The sequence below is a fragment of the Schistocerca piceifrons genome, chromosome 1 (assembly GCF_021461385.2).
Source record: "Schistocerca piceifrons isolate TAMUIC-IGC-003096 chromosome 1, iqSchPice1.1, whole genome shotgun sequence".
In the NCBI taxonomy this organism is placed as follows: domain Eukaryota; kingdom Metazoa; phylum Arthropoda; class Insecta; order Orthoptera; family Acrididae; genus Schistocerca; species Schistocerca piceifrons.
In genome coordinates this window covers 1,132,968,735-1,132,994,027 of record NC_060138.1, presented here as the reverse complement: position 1 = coordinate 1,132,994,027, position 25,293 = coordinate 1,132,968,735, and the positions used below count along the sequence as shown (strand labels likewise).

General features: G+C 44.9%; 1 protein-coding gene and 1 pseudogene across 1 annotated transcript in view; one reads left to right on the top strand and one right to left on the bottom strand.

Annotated features, from left to right (window-relative positions):
• The first annotated feature begins 2,585 nt into the window (after positions 1–2,585).
• LOC124727019 lies at positions 2,586–2,703 on the top strand (annotated as a pseudogene).
• A 336-nt stretch (positions 2,704–3,039) lies between these two features.
• The window catches only part of LOC124800254 (prostaglandin reductase 1-like), a 57,568-nt gene continuing 35,314 nt past the window's right edge, over positions 3,040–25,293 (bottom strand). The window contains exon 2 of the mRNA XM_047262981.1: positions 3,040–3,896. Within this exon, the coding sequence (XP_047118937.1) occupies positions 3,444–3,896 (453 nt within the window). The 3' untranslated portion in view covers positions 3,040–3,443. The remainder of the gene's footprint in view (positions 3,897–25,293) is intronic.

The following is a 25,293-nucleotide window of genomic DNA, read 5'->3' as shown; positions in this document are numbered from 1 at the left end:
TGGAGCGATTTAGGGGAATCACGGAAAACCTAAATCTGGATGGCCGGACGCGGGATTGAACCGTCGTGCTCCCGAATGCGAGTCCAGTGTGCTAACCACTGCGCCACCTCGCTCGGTGGCATTCTGTTCTGATAAGTTCTATTTAGTCTGTTTTCCTCTTTATTGCTGTGTGCTACTACAGCAGTGTGACGTGGACATAGTGTTGATCGTTAGTGTTTGCTTTGCAGTGACTGTTGTTGATTAGTTTCTGAGTGACACTGTTTGGCAGACAGTACGGCTGATCGGCGTATGAGCGACATGGATTTGTTGTTGTGATTTATTATGGCGACTTCCTTTTTGTTGCGGCTTTTGCGCCATGTTAGTATCATGCGTTGCGTCACTTTAGTGTTGCCTGCTAGCATGAGCCTGTGTCTTATTAAACTGCATATGTTAGTTTATTTGTCGCTAGCACAAATGAGGGCTTTGTTTTGGTTGCCAAGATTGTTCCTCATTCTTCCCTTTGTAAGATTAGTATTAAGTTTGGCTTGTAGTTGTTACATATATTGTACCTGTGTGTCTGTTAAGTAATTGAAAGCACTCTCATGTTCCATTGAAAGTTTAGTTTATGAAGGGTGCCACCATTTGGTTGCTCTTAAATATTTACTGCGCTGTTAGCTCCGGGACTGAGCGACAGGTGATCAAATGTATGAGAGCTATCAATGCGAGGTTGTCACCATTTAACTGTGTTAAACTTTAGTGCGCTAGTGACGCTAAGGTTGCATGAGGGTTTTAATACATGTGAAGTCAATTGATATGTTTGTTACGTATGTTTATAAAGTTGTGTGTCGAAGAGTGGGTTTAAAATAAATCAAGGTCTAACTTGTAAATTTTTTTACTGTCTTGCAAGACGAAAGATTTTTTTCTTTTATAACAAATATTATGAAGTCCAAGCTGACATTAACCATCGTTATAATCAACAGTTGTGTAACTGTTCTTATCGTGATGTATAATATGCTGACTGCCTGTTCATCAATAAACAATGACTTGAATTGCTCGTTTTTGCTTCCACATCATAACAATTACGTCTCAGGACTGAAGACCACAACAACAACAACGAGGGAGTATTCGTCACCATGGGGACGAAACCTCGTACTGACACTGGTGCTGGCTGTCTGTTCCAGGCTGAATGAAAATTTAATCATTTAACACCTGTTGTTTCAAGACCATATTCTCAATGTTTAATAGATAACGGACTAGTGTTTCACGAGGTAACACTTTCCACTTCAGTCACGTTATGAGGGGCGTTCAATTAGTAATGCAGCACTTTTTTGTCCGCCAATTTTGGATGAATAAATGCGGAATTTGTTGTGGGACATCATGGAATATTTCTGCCGCAGCCCCTGCAGTCTCGTAAAGTTCCAGCATGTGGCAGCGTTATGGTTCAAATGGCTCTGAGCACTATGGGACTTAACATCTGAGGTCATCAGTCCACTAGAACTTAGAACTACTTAAACCTAATTAACCTAAGGACATCACAATCGTTCATGCCCGAGGCAAGATTCGAACCTGCGACCGTAGAGGTCGCGCGATTCCAGACTGAAACGCCTAGAACCGCTCGTCCACAGCGGCCGGCTCAGCGTTATGGTTCAAAAATGGTTCAAATGGCTCTGAGCACTATGGGACTCAACTGCTGTGGTCATAAGTCCCCTAGAACTTAGAACTACTTAAACCTAACTAACCTAAGGACAGCACACAACACCCAGCCATCACGAGGCAGAGAAAATCCCTGACCCCGCCGGGAATCGAACCCGGGAACCCGGGCGTGGGAAGCGAGAACGCTACCGCACGACCTCAGCGTTATGTGTAGCCCTCAAAACGGCGTCTGTAACGGAGGTGCATTGCAAGCAGACAGCTGTCACTGAGTTTCTCTTGGTGGAAAGCCAGATCATCGCAGATATTCACAGGTGTTTGCGCAATGTCTACGGACACCTGGCAGTTACCAAAAGCACAGCGAGTCATTCGGCGAGGCAACTGTCATCGTCGACACAAGATCGCAGAAACTCGTCTGATCTTCCACGTGTCAGCTGGCCGCGCACGCAGCTGCGACTCCTGCAATGTTGAAACGTGCGGACACTCTCATTAGAGGTGATCTACGGATCCCAATGAAACACCTCGCTGCTCAGCTGTACATCTCTGTTGGTAGTGCTGACGTACTCGTGCACCAGTTGGGGTACTTCTGTGTGCCTACTGGATTCTTCGCCATCTTGCAGAGGACCATAAAGGGCAATGAAAGGCCAATTGTGCGTAACTGGTTGCCCGTTACGAGACTGATGGTGACAATTTTCTGTGGATCACGGTCACAGGTGATGAACATAGGCTCATCACTGCGAAACGGATCTCGCACCTTCTGACTTCCATCTGTTTGGGCCAGTGAAGGATGCACTCCACGGGAAACAGTACATGGTTGAGAGGAGGATACTGATGGTGAAGGGTATTGGTTGCGACGTAGAGTGGTACCGTGCCCTCCGAGTGATGTGGCGTAGGCCGTCGCATTGAACTGAGATTGTGTTGAAAAACAGATTTCTGTAGCCAAAAGAGTGGGGAATGGCAACGGCCTTGCCGCAGTGGATACACCGGTTCCCGTGAGATCACCGAAGTTGAGCGCTGTCGGGCGTGGTCGGCACTTGGATGGGTGACCATCCGGGCCGCCATGCGCTGTTGCCATTTTTCGGGGTCGACTCAGCCTCGTGATGCCAATTGAGGAGCTACTCGACCGAACAGTAGCGACTTCGGTCAAGAATACCATCTTAGGACCGAGAGAGCGGTGTGCTGACACAACGGCCCACCTATCCGCATCCTCCGCCGACGATGACACGGCGGTTGGATGGTCCCGGAAGGCCACTCGTGGCCTGAAGACGGAGTGCTTTTTAAAAGAGTGGGGAATAATATCGTGTACTGGTTCAGATGGCTCTGAGCACTGTGGGACTTAACTTCTGAGGTCATCAGTTCGCTAGAACTTAGAACTACTTAAACCTAACGAACCTAAGGACATCACACACATCCATGCCCGAGGCAGGATTCCAAACTGTGACCATAGCAGCCGCGCGGTTCCGGAATGTGGCGCCTAGAACCGCTCGGCCACCCCGGCCGGCCTCGTGTACTGGAACCTGAATGAAGCCAACTATCAGAAAAAAATGTGTTGCGTTAGTTAGCGAACGCCCCTCATATACACCGGTGTACTGCCATTAGATCATCACTTTGCAGTTAATCCTTGAAGGCCACCTGCAGTACCCCCATGTTCGAGTACATTCCTTATGCACGACGCCACTCTCTCAGATCGAGATGCCTATGGCTGCGATAGTCTACGCTCAAGTCACTTTCACATTCGGGAATCTGTTCGGTGGGAAAAGTGAGAGGTCCACAGTCAGTCAGCCGCGTGTACATTCGAGCACTGGAGTTTGTGGTCAGACTTTGACGAGAGCCTTGCCGATGGCGTCGCCCCTGAGCATGGCGGCGAACGCGCGCGGCGTGTTGAGGAAGCCGTCGGTGATGGTCTCCCGCCACTTGAGCCGGCCCTGCCTGATCCAGAGCGCCATCCGCTCGTCGGCCTCCGGCCAGCGGTCGCGCCACTGGGTGAACATGAAGCCGTCCATGCGCAGCCTCTTGCGGACGACGGCGGGCGGGATGAGCAGCATCTTGGGCGGGCGCGGGTCGCGGTACGTGGACACGCAGCCGCACACGGCGATGCGGCCCCTCTCGCGCATGCAGTCGGCCACCGCGGAGCTCAGGTCGCCGCCCACCGTGTCGTAGTAGACGTCGACCCCGCCGGGCGCCACCCGCCGCAGCGCCGCGCCCACGTCGCTCGTCTGGTAGTTGAAGGCGTGCTCGAAGCCCAGCTCTTCCGTCAGCCACCTCACCTGCACAGGCGCGGGAGCACAAATGGCGTATATTGAGGCAAGCTATCTACATCTACATTCATACTCCGCAAGCCACCCGACGGTGTGTGGCGGAGGGCACTTTACGTGCCACAGTCATTACCTCCTTTTCCTGTCCCAGTCGCGTATGGTTCGCGGGAAGAACAACTGCCGGAAAGCCTCCGTGCGCGCTCGAATCTCTCTAATTTTACATTCGTAATCTCCTCGGGAGATATAAGTAGGGGGAAGCAATATATTCGATACCTCATCCAGGAACGCACCCTCTAGAAACCTGGACAGCAAGCTACACCGCGATGCAGAGCGTCTCTCTTGCAGAGTCTGCCACTTGAGTTTGCTTAACATGTCCGTAACGCTATCACGCTTACCAAATAACCCTGTGACGCAACGGGCCGCTCTTCTTTGGATCTTCTCTATCTCCTCTGTCAACCCGACCTGGTACGGATCCCTCAAGGATAGGTCGAACAAGTGTTTTGTAAGCCACCTCCTTTGATGGACTACATTTTCTAAGGACTCTCCCAATGAATGTCATCCTGGCACCCGCCTTACCAACAATTAATTTTATATGCTCATTCCACTTCAACTCGTTCCGTACGCATACTCCCAAATATTCTACAGAAGTAAGGGCTACCAGTGTTTGTTCCGCTATCATATAATCATACAATAAAGGATCCTTCTTTCTATGTATTCGCAATACATTACATTTGTCTCTGTTAAGTATCAGAAGTGTTAGAAGAAAGATTAAGGAAAGGCAAACCTACGTTTCTAGCATTTCTAGACTTAGAGAAAGCTTTTGACAATGTTGACTGGAATATTCTCTTTCAAATTCTAAAGGTGGCAGGGGTGAAATACAGGAAGCGAAAGGCTATTTACAATTTGTACAGAAACCAGATGGCAGTTATAAGAGTCGAGGGGTATGAAAGGGAAGCAGTTGTTGGGAAGGGAGTAAGACAGGGTTGTAGCCTCTCCCCGATGTTATTAAATCTGTATATTGAGCAAGCAATAAAGGAAACAAAAGAAAAGTTCGGAGTAGGTATTAAAATCCATGGAGAAGAAATAAAAACTTTGAGATTCACCAATGACATTGTAATTCTGTCAGAGACAGCAAAGGACTTGGAAGAGCAGTTGAAGGGAATGTACATTGTCTTGAAAGGAGGATATAAGATGAACATCAACAGAAACAAAACGAGGATAATGGAATGTAGTCGAATTAAATCGGGTGATGCTGAGGGAATTAGATTAGGAAATGAGGCACTTAAAGTAGTAAAGGAGTTTTGCTATTTGGAGAGCAAAATAAATGATGATGGTCGAAGTAGAGAAGATATAAAATGTAGACTGGCAATGGCAAGGAAAGCGTTTCTGAAGAAGAAAAATTTGTTAACATCGAATATAGATTTAAGTGTCATGAAGTCTTTCATGAAAGTATTTGTATCGTGTGTAGCCATTTATGGAAGTGAAACATGGACGATAAATAGTTTGGACAAGAAGAGAATAGAAGCTTTCGAAATGTGGTGCTACAGAAGAATGCTGAAGATAAGGTGGGTAGATCACGTAACTAATGAGGTGTTGAATAGGATTGGGGAGAAGAGGAGTTTGTGGCACAACTTGACACAAAGAAGGGACCGGTTAGTAGGACATGTTCTGGGGCATCAAGGGATCACAAATTTAGCATTGGAGGGCAGCGTGGAGGGTAAAAATCGTAGAGGGAGACCAAGAGATGAATACACTAAGCAGATTCAGAAGGATGTAGGTTGCAGGAAGTACTGGGAGATGAAGAAGCTTGCACAGGATAGGGTAGCATGGAGAGCTCAGGACTGAAGACCACAACAACAACAAGTGCCTATCCGCTGCATGTCTTCCAGCATTTCGCTACAGTTTTCTAATGCTGCAACTTCTCTGTATACTACTGCATCATCCGCGAAAAGCCGCATGGAACTTTCGACACTATCTACTAGGTCATTTATATATATTGTGGACTTTGGAGATTTGGCGGTTCTCATACATACAGAGGTGACAAGTCGTGGATAGCGATATGCACATGTATAGATGGCGGTAGCATCGCGTACACGAGGTTTACAAGGGCACTGCATAGCTGGAGCTGTCATTTGAACTCAGGATTCCGACATCATTATGGCCGCACGACGGGAATTAACAGACGTTGAACGCGGAATGGTAGATGATGCTAAACGCATTGGATATTCGATTTCGGAAATTGTTAGTGAATTATACAGGGTGGTCCATTGATCGTGACCGGACCAAATATCTCACGGAATGAGCATCAAACGAAAAAACTACAAAGAACGAAACTCGTCTACCTTAAAGGGGCAAACCAGCCATGGTTGGCCCGCTAGATGGCGCTGCCATAGATCAAACGGATTTGAACTGCGTTCTTTGAAATATGAACCCCCATTTTTTATTACATATTCGTGTAGTGCGCAAAGAAATATGAATGTTTTAGTTGGACCACTTTTTTCGCTTTGTGTTAGATGGCGCTGTAATAGTCACAAACATATGGCTCACATTTTAGACGAACAGTTGGTAACAGGTAGGTTTTTTAAATTAAAATACAGAACGTAGGTACGTTTGAACACTTTATTTCGGTTCTTCCAATCTGATACACGTACCTTTGTAAACTTGTCATTTTCGCATGCTGTTACAGGATGGATTACCTGTAAATACCACAGTAATGGAATAAATGCTCAAAATGATGTCCGTCAACCTCAATGCATTTGGCAATACGTGTAACGACATTCCTCTCAACAGCGAGTAATTCGCCTTCCGTAATGTTCACACATCCATTGACAATGCGCTGACGCATGTTGTTAGGCGTTGTCGGTGGATCACGATAGCAAATATCCTTCATCTTTCCCCACAGAAAGAAATCCGGAGACGTCACATCCGGTGAACGTGCGGGCCATGGTATGGTGCTTCGAAGACCAATCCACCTGTCATGAAATATGCTATTCACTACCGCTCCAACTGCACCCGAACTATGTGCCGGACATCCATCATGTTGGAAGTACATCGCCATTCTGTCATGTAGTGAAACATCTTTTAGTAACATCAGTATAACATTACGAAATAAATCAGCATACGTTGCACCATTTAGACTGCCATCGATAAAATGGGGGCCAACTATCCTTCCTCCCATACTGCCGCACCATACATTAACCTAGCAAGGTCGCTAATGTCCCAGTTGTCGCAGCCATCGTGGATTTTCCATTGCCCAATAGTCCATATTATGCCGCTTTACGTTACCGTTCTTGGTGAATGACGCTTCGTCGCTAAACAGAACGCGTGCAAAAAATCTGTCATCGTCCCGTAATTTCTCTTGTGCCCAGTGGCAGAACTGTACACCACGTTCAAAGTCGGCGCCATGCAATTCTTGGTGCATAGAAATATGGTACGGCTGCAATCGATTTTTATGTAGCATTCTCAACACCGACGTTTTTGAGATTCCCGATTCTCGACCAGTTTCTCTGCTACTGATGTGCGGATTAGCCGCGACAGCAGCTAAAACACCTACTTGGGCATCATTTGTTGTAGGTCGTGGTTGACGTTTCACATGTGGCTGAACGCTTCCTGTTTCCTTAAATAACGTAACTATCCGGCGAACTCTCCGGACACTTGGATGATGTCGTCCAGCAGCATACATAACACACGCCCGTGGGGCATTTTGATCACAATAGCCATACATCAACACGATATCGAACTTTCCCGCAATTGGTAAACGGTCCATTTTAACACGGGTAATGTATCACGAAGCAAATACCGTCCGTACTGGCGGAATGTTACGCGCTACCTACGTTCTGTAGTTTAATTTAAAAAACCTACCTGTTACCAACTGTTCCTCTAAAATTGTGAGCCATATGTTTATGCTTTAACAGCACCATCCATCACAAAGCGAAAAAAGTGATCAAACTAAAACATTCATATTTATTTACGTACTACACGAATATGTAATAAAAACGGGGATCCTCAACTACCCAGTTGATATCCGTTTGACCCATGGAAGCGCCATCCAGCGGGCCAACCATAGCGCCGTCTGGTTTCCCCCTTCGAGCTAGACGAGTTTCGTTCTCTGTAGTTTTTTCGTTTGCTGCTTATTTCGTGAGATATTTGGCCCGGTCACTATCAATGGACCACCCTGTATAATCCGAGATACAGTGTCAAGAGTGTGCTCAGAATACCAAATGTCAGGCATTACCTCTTACCATGTACAAAGCAGTGGCTAACAGCCTTCACTTAACGACCGAGAGCAGCGTTGTTTGCGTAGAGTTGTCAGTGCAAACAGACAAACAGCACTGCAATGTGAGACGTACAACGAACGTATCAGTTAGGACAGTGAACCAAAAAATGGCGTTAATGGGCTATGGCAGAAGACGACTGACGCGTGTCCCTTTCCTAACGGTACGGTATCCTCTGGAGCGGCTATCCAGGGATCGTGACCATCTCGGCTGGACCCTACACGATTGGAAAAGTGTGACCTGGTGGGTTAAGTCCAGATTCCATTTGTTAAGATCTGACGAAAGAACTCGACTCTGGCGCAGACCCCACAATATCATGGGCCCAAGTTGTCCACAAGGCACTGTGGAAGCTGGTGGTGGCTCCATAATAGTGTGGGCTGTGTTTACTTGTGACGGACTGTGGCCTCTGTTCCAACTGAACCGGTCACTGACAGCAAATGGTTATGTTCGGCTACTTGGAGACCATTTGTAGTCATTCATGGACGTGTATAGGAACAACGATGGAACTTTTACGGGTGGCAATGCACTATGACCGGGCCACAATTGTTTTTGCGGTTGGCTTGAAGAATATTCTATACAAGATTTGGCCACCCAGATCGCCCGACACGAATCCCATCGAACATTTTCTTCTTTTTCCCATTTTTTTGGGTCATCAGTCTTCAGACTGGTTTCATGCGGCCCGCCACAAATTCCACTCATGTGCCAACTTCTTTATCTCAGAATAGCACTTGCAACCTATGTTCTCAGTTATTTGCTGGATGTACTCGGATCTCTGTCTTCCTCTATAGATTTTGTCCTCTACAACTCTCTCTAGTACCACGGAAGTCATCCCCTGATGTCTTAACATATGTCCTATCATCCTATCCCATCTCCTTCTCAGTGTTTTCCACATATTCCTTTCCTCTCAGATTCTGTGCAGCACCTCCTCATTCCTTGCGCTATGAGTCCACGTAATTTTCAACATTCACCTGTAGCACCAAATCTCAAATGCTTCTATTCTCTCCTTTTCCGGTTTCCCACAGTCTATGTTTCACTATCATACAATGCTGTGCTCCAGACGTACATTCTCAGAAATTTCTTCCTCAAATTAAGGCCTATGTTTGATACTAGTAGACTTCTCTGGGCTAGGAATGCCCTTCCTGTCAGTGCTAGTTTTCTTTTGATGTACTCCTTTCTCCGTCCATCATTGGTTATTTTACTGCTTATGTAGCACAATTCCTTAACTTCATCTACTTCGTGACCATCAATCCTGATGTTAATTTCCTCGCTGTTCTCATTTCTGCCACTTACTCATTAGATAGTTCATTGCATTCAGCATATCATGTAGTTCTTCTTCACTTTCACTCAGAATCGCGATGTCATCAGCGAATCGTACTACTTATATCCTTTCACCTTGAATTTTGATTCCACTCCTGAACCTTTCTTTTATTTCCATCATTGCTTCTTCGATGTGCAGATTGAACAATAGGGGGGAAAGACGACGTCCCTATCTTACATCCTTTTTAATCTGAGCATTTCGTCCTTGGCCGTCCACTCTTATTATCCCGTCTTGGCTCTTGTAGATATTGTATTACTACCCGTCTCTCCCTATAGCTTCCAAGGCGGGTGTAAAAATGAATTTGCGCAACGGATAATAATAAACGCTAAAATAATGATTTGGCCTGTCTGACTAACCCCTGAACCAGATCTTAGGATCTCTTAATGCTCTTTTTCTGCATATAAACTACAATCTAAACATAAATGAATGATGATGGCAACTAATACTACTAAGTGATAAACGTTGATGTTCAATATGGATTATAGATTAAAATCAACGCTTCAAGTAAAAATGTCTATATTTCCTAACTAAAATTATTAATCAATTGGCCAACTCTACCCCTTAATATGACTGCGCGGTCTAATATCAATACCGCGAAATGACTGACATCTGCGTACCAAACACTAGAAGACACTACTTTCAAAGATGATCTACAGTGATGTGCAACGTCAGTGGAAACAAAAGTTACGTGATCACAGCTGTTTAGCTTTATAGTCATAATAAGCCGAAGCAATTTGCGATATCACCGTCTGTACTGCGTCCGGTGTGTCGAAGTGATGGTTCTCGTACTCGTCTGCGACGATGGAAGAACTCCAGCCACAAATAAACTGTTTCAAACACTAGGACGGCAGAAGGCGGTCCTCTGACGGAGTTCAGATAACGTCTCAACGTAAGTATAGGCAGAAGAAGTGCTCTCAATTACTGAACGCTGCGGACTCAACGACGACTTCCAACCCAGAGGTGAAGTCCAGAAACGTATAGGTTCGCAACAGTACAGTGCCTAACTGGTCTAACTATAAACTCTCCTGAGAGCAAAGATAGCAAGTCCCATCTATACCAACAAAGCTGATACCGAACGACCGTCACCACGGAAGACCTCGTCTCCCCACTTTTGTCTTGCCAGCAAGGCTCGGCCCCCCACCCTCGTAATTCCGAAAACGAATCATACTCTCGAAACCACGGACTATTCTCCCTCTCTACAGATTGTTCCGAACGCCGACCAACCATATTTTAGTCTTTTGTCGTCCAGCGCGGAAAGTTTGCGAGGAAAAGCCTATACTCGTACAATCCTTGGAAATAACCCGGCCTGCGTGGTTTCCGAGGTGCCGCTTCTTCGTTCTTCTCACCTGCATCCAAGATTTGCAGAGTTCCCGCTTATCCTTCCAGTCCTGCTACAATAGCGGCCGGCCGTCACCTTATTGTGCTCCAGAGCTCAGGTGCCACGACGTCCGTCTACCTACTTCCTGTTTTTAAGCAGGAGCAACACATGTGTGTGGACCTTCTACCCAGAGCATTACTTCTGCCTGCCGTTTCACCTCCACTGGCGTTCCAACCTCAACTAGTATAGGCAATAATTCATTACGCCGTTCTGTTAATAAAGACACTCCGTCTCCTTTCATGTGATAAGCTTTAACAATTATTTACAAGGCGTACGTGACAATGTCAGTCTTCTTTAAATATTCATATATACGATGTACAACCTATGAAATGATACCTAATTGTGGTTGTAGGTCACGGCAAAGTATGTGGATGAGTTCTTATAAGGTGCGAAATTATAGCCACCTTACAAGCTTACCCCTGTTTTTCTCAGAATTTTGAACATCTTGCACCGTTTCACATTGCCGAACGCTTTATTTATGAGACATGATCTAGAGGTCAGCAACGGAAACAATTTCGCAATTATGGATGGCTATAGAGGTATCACGGATCAATATTTCTGCAGGAGACTTCCAATGATATTTCGAGTCCATTCTACGTCGGGTTGCCGCATTACACCACTGTTAGTGCACTAATGCTCATAATAACCTGACTAAACCTGAAGGGATATGACTGCTCCGTGTCAGTGACCAGTAACTTGAGTGCTTCGTGCCTTACAGGTAACGCTATCTGGTCAAAAGTACCCAGAAACCGGTTAGTGAACGTTAATATGGGACATTTCCACCCTTGACCTTTGTAAAGGCTTTAACACTCCTGATGAAATTGACAGTGAGGTGACAATGTCTGTGGACAAATGGCAGCCCATTCTTGCTCAAGAGCCTAAAGGAGGGGAGGTACTGATGCTGGACGCTGAGGTCTGGAACGAAGTCGCGATTCCCCAAAATTGCTCCTTTTAAAGGGCACGACCGACTTCCTTCCACATCTTTGAAACAATGTGAGATTGTGCTACTCAATTAACGATATCGACGTCGATGGGTTCTTAAACCCTAATCTTCATTCCATTTTTGGAGCGAAGTTTTGATTCTTCCCAAAACTGTTACATCGGGTTTAGCTTCGGAGCTATAACGGATCTTTTACGTTGGGATAAATTTATTTTATTTTTTGTTAGATGTTTTCGTTAAATAGCTGAATAAATTGTAATTAGGAATAATTTAATTAAGCAGAGTAGAAAAGATAAAGTCAAAGATGTTCATTGGGCGAACATTGTCGTAATGTAACGTCATTGCATTGTTCGGTTGTTAAAACAAGTCGTTTGTGTTCCGTTATGCTGTTCAGTCGTGCGCGTATCTGACAGGAATTAATTCGAGGACTATAAAAAACTTTCACATAATAGTTACGATTCGATGTTCCGACAAAAGGGGTTAACGTCAGTGTTAATTTGAATTGTGACCGACAGGATTAGTTTTGACAGATACGTGAAAACGGGCGTAACGTAAGTTGTTCGCATATCATCCTTGAACGTGACTTTTTATTTAATTAACGATTGCGGGCTCATTAAAAGCTATTATCTCATGATTAGGATGAATCCCTCTTTCCTCCTAGATAGTGATCATTCATTAACATTTACGTCATAATAAAAAGGATTATTAATAAAAATGATATTCAGTGACAATTACGTGTTATTCCGTTAGTGTGGAACCGACGTAATATCTCTGAAATGACATTAATATATAATTTGTGGCCGGCCGCGGTGGTCTCGCGGTTCTAGGCGCGCAGTCCGGAACCGTGCGACTGCTACGGTCGCAGGTTCGAATCCTGCCTCGGGCATGGATGTGTGTGATGTCCTTAGGTTAGTTAGGTTTAAGTAGTTCTAAGTTCTAGGGGACTAATGACCACAGCAGTTGAGTCCCATAGTGCTCAGAGCCATTTGAACCATTTTTATAATTTGTGTTAAATACTGAACTGAGATAGGAAGTAAATTGAAATTAGTGAACATTTGATACTGAGACTATAGAAGCAGAAGCGCTTAAGGTTTCTCTTCTCTAAAATAGCAAAATAGGTACGAACTTTAACTCAATAGTCGACATTATATATTGCAAAGACATTAGCATATCATACTTATTTTGACGACGCGCTGTTAAGGGAACGTTGAGTCTCTGTACGAGTAATAAAATTAAATCTAAAAACATAATTAATAACGGCAAACTCCGCTTTAACAAACTGTATTGCGTGTCGTCATCGGGCAATAACTGCCCAGTCCTGGAGACTTGTGTGGTGAAATCAGAAGTTGGGCATATAAAACAAACTTAAAAATCCATACAAGCTACAGTGGAGTTGGCACAACACGACGTGGGCAGTTATAGAGCGGAACACTAGGCAGGCCAGTCCATTTCGAGAAATATATCCAAAAATCATTGCCTCACAGTTATTGCTTTATGCTGATGCAAACAATCATTTAGCGTTTTCTTAAGAGAAATAAGGGAATAGCCGTGAAAAAGCACCCCTATGCTGTAACACCACCTTCTTCATGCCGCTCTGCTGGCAGAACAGATGATGGCAGGTAACGTTCTCCAGGTATTCCTTCCATTGAATTACAATTACGAACAATTTAAATTGGAAGGAACACACAGAAAATGTTGTGGGGAAGGCTAACCATAGACTGCGCTTCATTGGCGGGACACTTAGAAAATGGAACAGACCTACTAAGAAGACTGCCTACACTACGCTTGTCCGTCCTCTTTTAGAATACTGTTGAGCGGTGTGGGACCTTACCAGATAGGACTGATTGAGTACATCGAAAAAGTTCAAAGAAATGCAGCACGTTTTGTATTATCGCGACATATGGGAGAGAGTGTCACAGAAATGATACAGGATTTGGGATGGACATCATTAAAAGAAAGGCGTTTTCGTTGCGACAGAATCTTCTCACTAAATTCCAATCACCAACTTTCTCGTCCGCATGCGAAAATATTTTGTTGACTCCGACCTACATAGGGAGGAACGATCACCACGATAAAACAAGGGAAATCAGAGCTCGTACGGAAAGATATAGGTGTTCATTCTTCCCGCGCGCTATACGAGATTGGAATAATAGAGAATTTTGAAGGTGGTTCGATGAACCCTCTACCAGGCACTTAAATGTGATTTGCAGAGTATCCATGTAGATGTAGATGTCCGCAGTGCTGTGGCGTCGCTTTTCCACCACCTAAACCGCTGCTTAGCATTGATTACAGAAATGTGTGACTAAGCCGACAGAGTCGATGATTCAAGGGAGGGTGAGTGTTTTGAAGGGTCGTGATCTTCCTCACCAAAAAAAAAAAACATTTTCAGTAAAAGCGTTCGTATTTTTAAGTACATCAGTTTCCAGATTTCTCAGTTAACTTTCAGAGACTGAAGTAGCATGGAACCTGAGTCTCGGAAATGGGAAGGAATTCTAAAAATTACAAGCTGCAGTTAAGACATGTATGAGCTTGCAGCCTGACGGGTGACATTCCAGCCAAATAAAGATGTCCATTCACAGTCTGACGGTAGCTGCTGCCAACAATACGGTTGCTGAGTCCACATCCTGGACCGGAAAACCACGGGAAGCAGAAAGGGAGAAGGCATCTCTACTAATACAAAATATCAGATAAACAATTCCTCGAATGTAGGCGGAAACAACCGTATTCGCCTCATTTGGACGCTGTTCAGAATCTTTGTACTAAGTGAAATAGTAATAATAGTGGGTACACATTCGATTTTGTGTCGTGTAAATTACGGCATAGACAAAGTTAAGATACCATAATGAAATTTTCACTCTGCAGCGGGGTGTGCGCTGATATGAAACTTCCTGGCAGATTAAAACTGTGTGCCGGGCCGAGACTGTGAGAAAGGCCGTGAGTCGTGCTTCGGTAGCTCAGGTGGTAGAGAATTTGTCCGCGAAAGGCAAAGGTCCCGAGTTCGAGTCTCGGCCCGGCACACAGTTTTAATCTGCCAGGAAGTTTCAAAGTTATAATATTTTGTTGGAATTACCCTTTTTAAATCAGTTGCATGTCACACGTACTTCTCAAATTTTCGGACAAATGTTTTTCAAACGTTGTCTCTCTGAAAGTCAATTTTTTAAAACTTAAGCTAAAGCTGTGTACTAAGCACCGATGTGAACGTATAATAATTATCATATTAGAACTAGTGTAATTACATATTTTTATTACTATTATTGAAATCGTAGACACCTGTGGCACATTAGAAGTGGTGTACGCCAAGTTATATTTAGGAATGTTGGGGATGGGGGTGCAGGGACGGAGAGCAAGTAACAAACTGAGAACCCTCTTTACCCTCCCCTACCCCACCGAACCAAATACTGGATTTGTGCTTAATAAGAAAACAGTCCCGAAAGCTAACCGTGGGTACATTATAGGGGAGGCCGGGGCGAAATGGCCTGTTAACGTTTGGTGAAAATTCTGGAGGTCTCTGTGATGAAAAAAATGTAGAAAAATTAGGAACCGTTTATTCAGACATTTCTAATTTAGTTTGTTATATCAATCAACTAAACTATTTAAGTCCGTTCCGCCTCGTGCACGGAGCAGCATGGACTCCGTTTTTTAAAAATTCTTCTTCTTTCTTTCTTCGATGTCACATCTTGCAAGTAAGCTTGGCTTCATCACACGAGTTGTGAGCCCACTGCTTCCTGAAACTTAAGTCGGGATGGCGAGCCAGAAATCCGAGGTCCCAATTTCCCCAGTCTTTTAGTTTAGTTGAAGAATGCATGCGGGCATCCGTTTCGTTCCGCGAATTGATACACCAGTTCCGCAGTTGTTCCATAGTCATACAATAACATCGGTTTTGCGGATCCTTAAAATATTAGACTGGTTCTAATTCTTGCTCCTCATTGAAAACACGCTGATCTTTTCCGGAGATTTCGTCAGTTGTTGAACGAGGACTGTCCTTATTCATTTTTACGTATTGTTTTGAAGTAGTCAAGGCACGATGGACAGTTTAGATGCTTTTTCGTGGGTCATCATTTTATCAATTACCGATCCAACGGCTTGTTCCATATTTCACGTAGACCAATTGTGTCTCTCAGTTTTCCGTACATAATGACGTACAAACTGCAAATGAGAAAGGGAAACAATGCACTACAATTCGTCAAATGAAAAATAAAAGGCGGCTCGGGAGAAACAGAGTATACCAGTTGACCATTCCGCCCTAAATGCAAAATGGCTCTCAGCACTTTGGGACTTAACATCTGAGGTCATCAGTCCCCTAGAACTTATAACTACTTAAACCTAACTAACCTAAGGACATCACACACATCCATGCTCGAGGCAGGATTCGAACCTGCGACCGTAGCGGTCGCGCGGTTCCAGACTGTAGAGCCTAGAACCGCTCGGTCAAACCGGCCGGCCCCTAAATGCATATCGGTGTCTGTTGAAAAAGTATTCAGTCATTACCGTAAACAATTTTTTTTTCATCTGCATTATATGCAAAGACAGCAGACGACTGGCATATTTTGGTAGACTATACGTCGATTGTGAAGAAAAACCACCTGAGAATAAAAAGTAACAGCACTCTGAGGACATTTGCTGACCCCCTAATAGCCCAGAACCACAACCCAACTACAATAGCAAAAAATTTAAAAATACAAAAATCCAACCACAGCCCACACCACAAACTGTGAAGAAGAGAACTTTCACATACAGAAGGCAACAGAAGAAGGCAAACAAATTTTAAATGAAAACACTACACTCCTACACTCTGTAAAGGCATTTTATTTAACCTATTGAAGGAAGTTTACAAAAAGGGCGACACAAACAGCTAAAGGAACGAGAGAGAGAGAGAGAGAGAGAGAGAGAGAGAGAGAGAGAGAGAGAGAGAGAGAGAGGGAGAGAGAAGGGTAAAAGCATATGGGGCCTGATGACGGCAAAATTTATTGCCGAAACTGGTTGCTTTCAGAATAAAATAAAATATCTTAAAGTATACGGCTATTGTGAAGTTTATTTACGTTGAAAAATTCATTTTTTGTCGATTTTGAGGTGGGCACACGGTCGTATAGATTTTTTCAGCGCCTACATGATAGAATATGTCTCATATTGGAAAACCGGCTATAAACCGTCGAAAATAGCTGTCGAAAATCGTGTTCGGTTTCAAAAGCAGCTAACTGCATGCTAAGCCCGCTAGATGCCCAATAGGCATGGCTGTAGCCCTGCCATGTCCGGACGGAAAGCACGTGCGTAGACATCAGATTTACCAATCTGGACATTCAAAGCTACATTTCAATCTGTTACGAGTAGAATAGATATTTTTTTTTACTGAGCTTTAGGTTGGCTGCGCTGTAACAAATTCGTACGCAACAATAACATTCTCGCTGCAATTGCATTGTCGTTTGTATGGGACGAGTGTTTCGTGATTATCTCAGTGTCACTTACCATGCAGTTAGTGGGCTTTGCATCTATGCTACTCAACTTTCAATATACCGCATAACATAAAACGTCTAACATTACCTCCATCATTATCCTCTTGTTCAAAATTATCGCCAGGATATGATATTCATAAAAGTGTAAATTGTTGATTGTTAAAAATCGTTAATCTGCGAAAGTTCTTGGCCAACTGCTTTGAAATTTTGATGCAACGTTGCATTCTGATAACGGCGTGATTTTACGTTGCTATTCCTTTAATGTGTGATACACAACATACAGGGCGAACATTAACAAAACTGCAGCGACGGATTCCTGGCTGGAAATGGAGCAAAAAAAGTCCTATGAACATGTGACCGGAAATGGACAGCGTGCTTGCAACAACAACAAATCGTCGTGGAACTCAGTACAGAGCTGCATCGCATCGACGTGACAGCAGGTCTTAAGGTGGCCTCCAAGAGATGCAGTGATCGCGTTCACTCGTCGCATCGTTGATTGTCGCTCGTTTTTACACGTTCCGGTCTCTCTTCGAATAGACGTCACAGGCGTCGTCAACACGCTGTTGACGTCAGGAACTGGTTCAGCATACACAACGCTTTTCAGATGCCTCCAGAGGTAAAAATCCAGGACATTTAAGTCTCGTGATCCAGCAGGTCATGCTACAGGGCCTCCGCGTCATGTCCAGTGTCCGTGAAGTTCTTGAGGCGTCGGCGAACTGTAGTGTGGAAGTGGGGTGGTGCTCACTCATGCAGAAATTACGTACCCTGTCGTACTGCTAACGGCAAGCAGCTCCGGAAGAGCATTCCGCGTAAGTCCAGGAAAGTTCCTTTGATGAGGCGTTGTGGAATAATAACCGGTGCAAGTATGTGGTCGTTAAGAATCACTGACCACACACTGACTTTGAACCGATGCTGATGAAACGCCTCAACCATTCCCCGAGGATTGTCTGTATCCCACAGATGACGATCATCCAGACTGATGATGCCAGTTCTGGTGAAGGGTTCTTCGGCAGTAAAGAGGACTGATCGCAGAAATCTCATAATTATGATGGTCTGGTGCAAAAATCGACAAAATCCTACCGTAGAGAGAATCCTTCCACTCGTTGCAGGTGATCGGAATGGTAACGTTGCCATTCAGGATACACATCGTAAGCGTATTGTCATATCGCTGGCTTAGTTGTGGAGTATCTTTGCGGGCAGCCGCGTCTGTAGTGAGTCGAGCGCGGGACACGGAACTGTTACGTTGTGTAGTGTGTAGCTCTGCATGTAAGAAGCATTGTTAGTATTCATGTTGAAGTGTTGCTACAAGTGCTATTATAGTAAAATGATGACATATGGAAATGGTTCAGAGGAAAGTGGTCAAGAAGTAATTGAAAATGAGCAGTGGCGTTAATAACGTATTTATGTATCCTCTCGTTGTGTGTCGCATAGCATCGATCATCCGCGCTGTGTTCGGTCTCCAAGAATGAACAAATGTGAATCAGTAATACTATTTACCACAAAAGAGTGCAATCAAGTGCCAGTGATTTGTAGCGAGCGTGAGAACGTGCGTTCCATCATCGCGTTCCGCATTATCAACAATCAGCCGCGCCGCGACGGTTACCCGCACGCTCGTACAAGTGAGAACTGAGAACTGAAAAATTAACTTTACGAACAGTGTTATATCATTACTAGTGACAAGGAGGACTCTTACCAGATATCTGTATGTATGACGGACGTAAGAACTTTCGTTCGCTTCCGCATCATCAATAGTCACCCGCGTCGTGTCGGTTACGCGTACGCTCGTCTGAATTATATTTTGGACTGTTAATCATCAAGATTGTTAATTGGGATAAACATTTACGATTTAGAGTGTAAACAGTGCAACCTGTGGTTTCCACATCGTCTCAGAATAAAGAGGGGTTGGGTTGTTTCGGGGAGGAGACCAGACAGCGAGGTCATCGGTCTCATCGGATTAGGGAAGGACAGGGAAGGAAGTCGGCCGTGCCCTTTCAAAGGAACCATCCCGGCATTTGCCTGGAGCGATTTAGGGAAATCACGGAAAACCTAAATCAGGATGGTCGGACGCGGGACAGAATATACACTCCTGGAAATGGAAAAAAGAACACATTGACACCGGTGTGTCAGACCCACCATACTTGCTCCGGACACTGCGAGAGGGCTGTACAAGCAATGATCACACGCACGGCACAGCGGACACACCAGGAACCGCGGTGTTGGCCGTCGAATGGCGCTAGCTGCGCAGCATTTGTGCACCGCCGCCGTCAGTGTCAGCCAGCTTGCCGTGGCATACGGAGCTCCATCGCAGTCTTTAACACTGGTAGCATGCCGCGACAGCGTGGACGTGAACCGTATGTGCAGTTGACGGACTTTGAGCGAGGGCGTATAGTGGGCATGCGGGAGGCCGGGTGGACGTACCGCCGAATTGCTCAACACGTGGGGCGTGAGGTCTCCACAGTACATCGATGTTGTCGCCAGTGGTCGGCGGAAGGTGCACGTGCCCGTCGACCTGGGACCGGACCGCAGCGACGCACGGATGCACGCCAAGACCGTAGGATCCTACGCAGTGCCGTAGGGGACCGCACCGCCACTTACCAGCAAATTAGGGACACTGTTGCTCCTGGGGTATCGGCGAGGACCATTCGCAACCGTCTCCATGAAGCTGGGCTACGGTCCCGCACACCGTTAGGCCGTCTTCCGCTCACGCCCCAACATCGTGCAGCCCGCCTCCAGTGGTGTCGCGACAGGCGTGAATGGAGGGACGAATGGAGACGTGTCGTCTTCAGCGATGAGAGTCGCTTCTGCCTTGGTGCCAATGATGGTCGTATGCGTGTTTGGCGCCGTGCAGGTGAGCGCCACAATCAGGACTGCATACGACCGAGGCACACAGGGCCAACACCCGGCATCATGGTGTGGGGAGCGATCTCCTACACTGGCCGTACACCACTGGTGATCGTCGAGGGGACACTGAATAGTGCACGGTACATCCAAACCGTCATCGAACCCATCGTTCTACCATTCCTAGACCGGCAAGGGAACTTGCTGTTCCAACAGGACAATGCACGTCCGCATGTATCCCGTGCCACCCAACGTGCTCTAGAAGGTGTAAGTCAACTACCCTGGCCAGCAAGATCTCCGGATCTGTCCCCCATTGAGCATGTTTGGGACTGGATGAAGCGTCGTCTCACGCGGTCTGCACGTCCAGCACGAACGCTGGTCCAACTGAGGCGCCAGGTGGAAATGGCATGGCAAGCCGTTCCACAGGACTACATCCAGCATCTCTACGATCGTCTCCATGGGAGAATAGCAGCCTGCATTGCTGCGAAAGGTGGATATACACTGTACTAGTGCCGACATTGTACATGCTCTGTTGCCTGTGTCTATGTGCCTGTGGTTCTGTCAGTGTGATCATGTGATGTATCTGACCCCAGGAATGTGTCAATAAAGTTTCCCCTTCCTGGGACAATGAATTCACGGTGTTCTTATTTCAATTTCCAGGAGTGTAGATGTTCATACCAGACGTAGGACAGTGTTGTGTTTAAACGTTGAGTGGCTCCCCTAAACCCGCTTGCGTTTTTTCGATAGATAATTTCAGGCAAGCCAACAGCCAGCTGTGGAGCAGAACAATACGACCGCCGCGGGATTACCAGGTACGTGGTGTGGACAGGGCGCACGGTCACGAAACGAGAAGTCAGTATAAGGTACCCCCCCCCCCCCCCATTCGTACTCCCGGGCGTGTTACAACATGACCGTACTTTGACGTACACCATGTCGGCGGGCCACTTGCCTGGAGCTTGTACTACTATTCGTCTCAATATCGTATAGAGTCTGGTCCTCCAGTCCGCCACCTCCCTGCACAGTACTCGTAGACTGTCTGGAATATGCCCCAGAATACATTGTTGCACGTAACTTAGCTGAAGAGACGTCATAAACACTAATATACGTGAGAAAATGTCGCATCATCCATGAAGTTTTAATACGTTTATTCTTTACTATTAAGACACTCCTCCAAGCGAGTGAAGTTAAGGAAACCCTGACACTTGGCAGAACTTTCGACAGCTTTCAGCTGCGATGCGAAAACGTCTGTAGGCGAAAACAATAGTCTTTTATAGAGCTATGAAAAGGCGTTACCATAGAGACGTTTACAAAATAGCCGTGTAGATGCGGGAAACACCTGCGCCCAGCCTACAAAAAGTGTGCGGGATCTTGTGTCTTAATCTGGATACCATACTTATACATTTGCACTTTATGCATGTTTCTCTGTACGACTGTTCCATAATTTCAAAGCTGTTTTCAGGAATACATGGAAATGAAATTTTTTCCACACTTCGCTACAAACAAAATATATTTTTTCACCAGCTGCGACATAGTCGCGTATATGAACAGTGATCCAATACTGTCAAATGTTTTCTATTCCAGTCTTTGATCACAATATCAATTCTTTTGACGATGACCGGTTTCAGTCAGATCATTGCTCTGTCTTTTCTTGAGCTGTCATATAGACATTTTATCTTTCATAGGTAATTTATAGGTTGCTACAGGCAGTTTATTGCGTATATTATCTTTTGACCGTAAATTCACCATAAGTGTCAGACCTATTATCTTTATTTATTTCCTTTTAACAATTTTATATGGGTAACTGTACTCGTCTTTTACTATATCACAATTGGTTTCTATAATAGATATCAATATTTAAAAGTCTGCTGCATGTCTTTGACCTAATGTGTTTTTATCAGATTATGTTTCTTACGTAATTGATGACTACATCCAAGCCCACAGTAGCGACATCTATGTAGGATGTAGGCAAACATATTCCTGGTAGCTACCGTTCTTCAATAGCCAGTTGCAAAAATGGCTGTGTGGACGATGTGGCCTATTCTATGTGACGATGCTGTGCTCAGTATATTTATACGTTTTAACGATGTCATTATGGCCTTATCACTTCAGGACATGGTGTAGAAAAGGTACGTCTTACCGTAATTTATCTGTACATTTCCGTGGTTGTATGATAGTATATTGTGATACATAATGCTGTATTGTGTTGAAAGACACACTGCTCACTAGGTGTATATATTTTTATATTGTAGATCTGAGGATGGTCATTACTGATTGAAACTGGTCATCGTCAAAAGAATTGATATTGTGATCAAAGACTGGAATAAAAACATTTGTATATTTTTTCGTTTTTGTCTTTAATAGAACAGTGGCGAAATGAATACGAGCAATGCTCGGCATATCAGCTTGTTGTTTTATATTTTGATACTACGATTGTACGTCTCCTTAATTTTTGGAAGCTAGTATAATGTTTCAGAATTAAAAGCGAGTATCTGAGTGCTTCTGCTTGGTAGTAGATAAGAGTAATCAAGAAAAAACAAACGGTATCTAACGAAGATGAGTGCCTACAGCTGTTGCGTCGCTTGATAAGGCTAACCGCTAGCAAAAACAACCTTCACCTGCTCTGGTGCGAGCCTACGGTTGTGAATTGCTGACAACGGCCACCAGATAAGGCTGACGTCTAGACGGAGCAGCGACGCATGCTGTCGTGAGCCACTGTTCAGAATGTTCGCTGATTGGTATCAGATTGTGGTGTCGCTTCCTGGCGTAGAAAGTACATTTCACACTCTGCGGAGAATCAATACTTTTTTCCAATTCAAGAAAATGCTTTTTTCCAGGCACTCCTTCATACTTCCTTTAACAACACGTTGCATCAAAAAGTAGGTACATTAACAAATTTCATAATTTTGGTTCTATTGCCTCGTTTGGATTGTCCTTTTCCGATGACGCCAGATATCAGCAGTTTGCTCCCATAGGAACTATGCACAAATTTCCAATTTTTCTCAACCTATCGACACACTAGAGATGTAGTGTTCCTTTGACCACTATTGCCATTATTCGCGGCATTTCCCTGGTTTCTGTAAGAGTTCGAGCGTGGCGTACATCGGTACTGAAGTGATCTATTGGTCGTTCTCGCCTTAATTATACCTGTTTTATGCTTTTGTGCTAGTTTATTCATTTTCATTTTTCTCAGACTCCGTCGGAACCAGAGAGCTGAAGCTACTCATACATGGACTGGGTGTGTATAATTATTAGAATCCTGAAAAATTTCTGTAATTCTATTTTTATTAAGCTACGTGTTTCACTAACAAGTATTATAACCTGACCCTAACTCGAAGCCACTTCGCGCTGGTGTGGGGGGGGGGGGGGGGGGGGGCGGGGGGCAACCAGCCTACCACCTGTGTTCTGCACTTCAGCGATAGTAGATGTGAAGCATGTTGGTAGTAATTGCCGAATCCAATGAAAACATATCTTACTACTTAGTGCGTAACAGTTGTCAGAAAAAATATGGAATTGTAGATAAACAGAATGTTTGATGGAAGATCAATGTAATTAAATGTGCACAACGTTTACATACTGGATGGAGAAGGTTGACAATTTATATTAGTCACTTCGGCCGTGTTACGTTAAGATTCGTTATCAGCTGTGTCCGTGCGAGATGAGTCGTCACTAGAGACATTAGCACGTATTATAATATCGTTGGTTGCTATTTCCATGGCGCCACCGCGCCTCCAATGACCATGTTCCACTTGTTGCTGAGGTTTTTGCAGTACTCTTCCCTGTCGCCTCGAGTGACAGAATTGAAGACACTGTCTGTCAGTTTCTTGGGATTTGCTGCAGACATGTCGCCTGGGACGTTGTGCTTCCTTGCATAACGTTTCCTTTTCGCCCATGCAAGTTCAGTTGCGTTCAGGTCGCAATTCTAAGGGTGCAGGCGAGCCACGGTGTGTCCTACACTCATAGCGAGTTGTTCTACTACATACGTCTTTTCATTTGGCTTATTTTCCAGAAGTAGAAAATACAGCTCTGCATTGGTCATGCTGTTATTGCATTTAACGTTCGTCTTTCGCAACCGTTCTATCATCCCCGCCTTTGGGTAGTATACTGCTGGTGTTTTGTCCACCTGCCTACAGTGATGAGCGGAAGATTTGAGAGTACCACCTCAGAAAACCAAATTTCAAAATTTTCAGAGTTCATTTGGCCATGACAAACTGCTTGCGTCGATTTCGCGCAGAACTTTAGTTCTACCTGCTTCGTTTTTCGAGCCAACACGTACCACTGTCATTCTTCTGGAGGCACATCTTGTGGTCTCTGCCGGAATTTTCCGCGTCTTAGGTTCTGTCATTGCACGAATCGTCAAGATAATTGTTTTGTTCAGCTTCCGTAATGGTCCTCGTGTGCTGCAAGGATACGTGGCCACCAAGAAACAATGACACCACGTTCTAACGAGAATGTCTTTCGTTCAGTACGGATTTCCACATGAATCCCATGTGCTTGGGTAAAGTTTTTAATGAGATAATGCCCCACCTCCAGTTTATCTTCTCACGCAGAACTGGAAGCAGTTTTGCCACGCTAGGAACTACTTTCTGTTGTGTGTAGAACTCTCAGCCGGCCGCGGTGGCCGAGCGGTTTAGGCGCTTCAGTCGGGAACTGCGCGACTGCTACGGTCGCAGGTTCTAATCCCGCCTCGGGCATGGATGCGTGTAATGTTCTTATGTTAGTTAGATTTAAGTTGTTCTAAGTTCTGGGGGACTGGTGACCTCAGATATTAAGTCCCATAGTGCTCAGAGCCATTTGAGCCTTAACTCTCAAATGTAATTAATTTTCCGAAGTCGTCGACTTCTTAAATATCACTGCGTCTCTTCAGAAGTGAAACAAATTAAAAATAAAGTAATTCCAACCTAACAGCAGCGTAGTTGGAAGCATTGTCGAATATGAACCTTACACGTGTACAGTACAAATTACAACTAAAATTGATCTTTCCTTTCTGAGAGTGCCAGGCGATTTGCCTGGATGAGAGGTTGCAAACTTTCTAATCCTGTCAAGAGTTCGCACACTTTTGCTGGTGTAAGTGGCGCCCCTCTTATAGGTCAGGGTAACGGGATGTAGCGGGTTTTTGTGTCCCTTTGACACCTCGATGCCCTCCAGCACATTATGCACCATTTTACTTGCGAAAATCCCTTTTCTTTTAAGGGTCACAGGTGTTTAATTTGA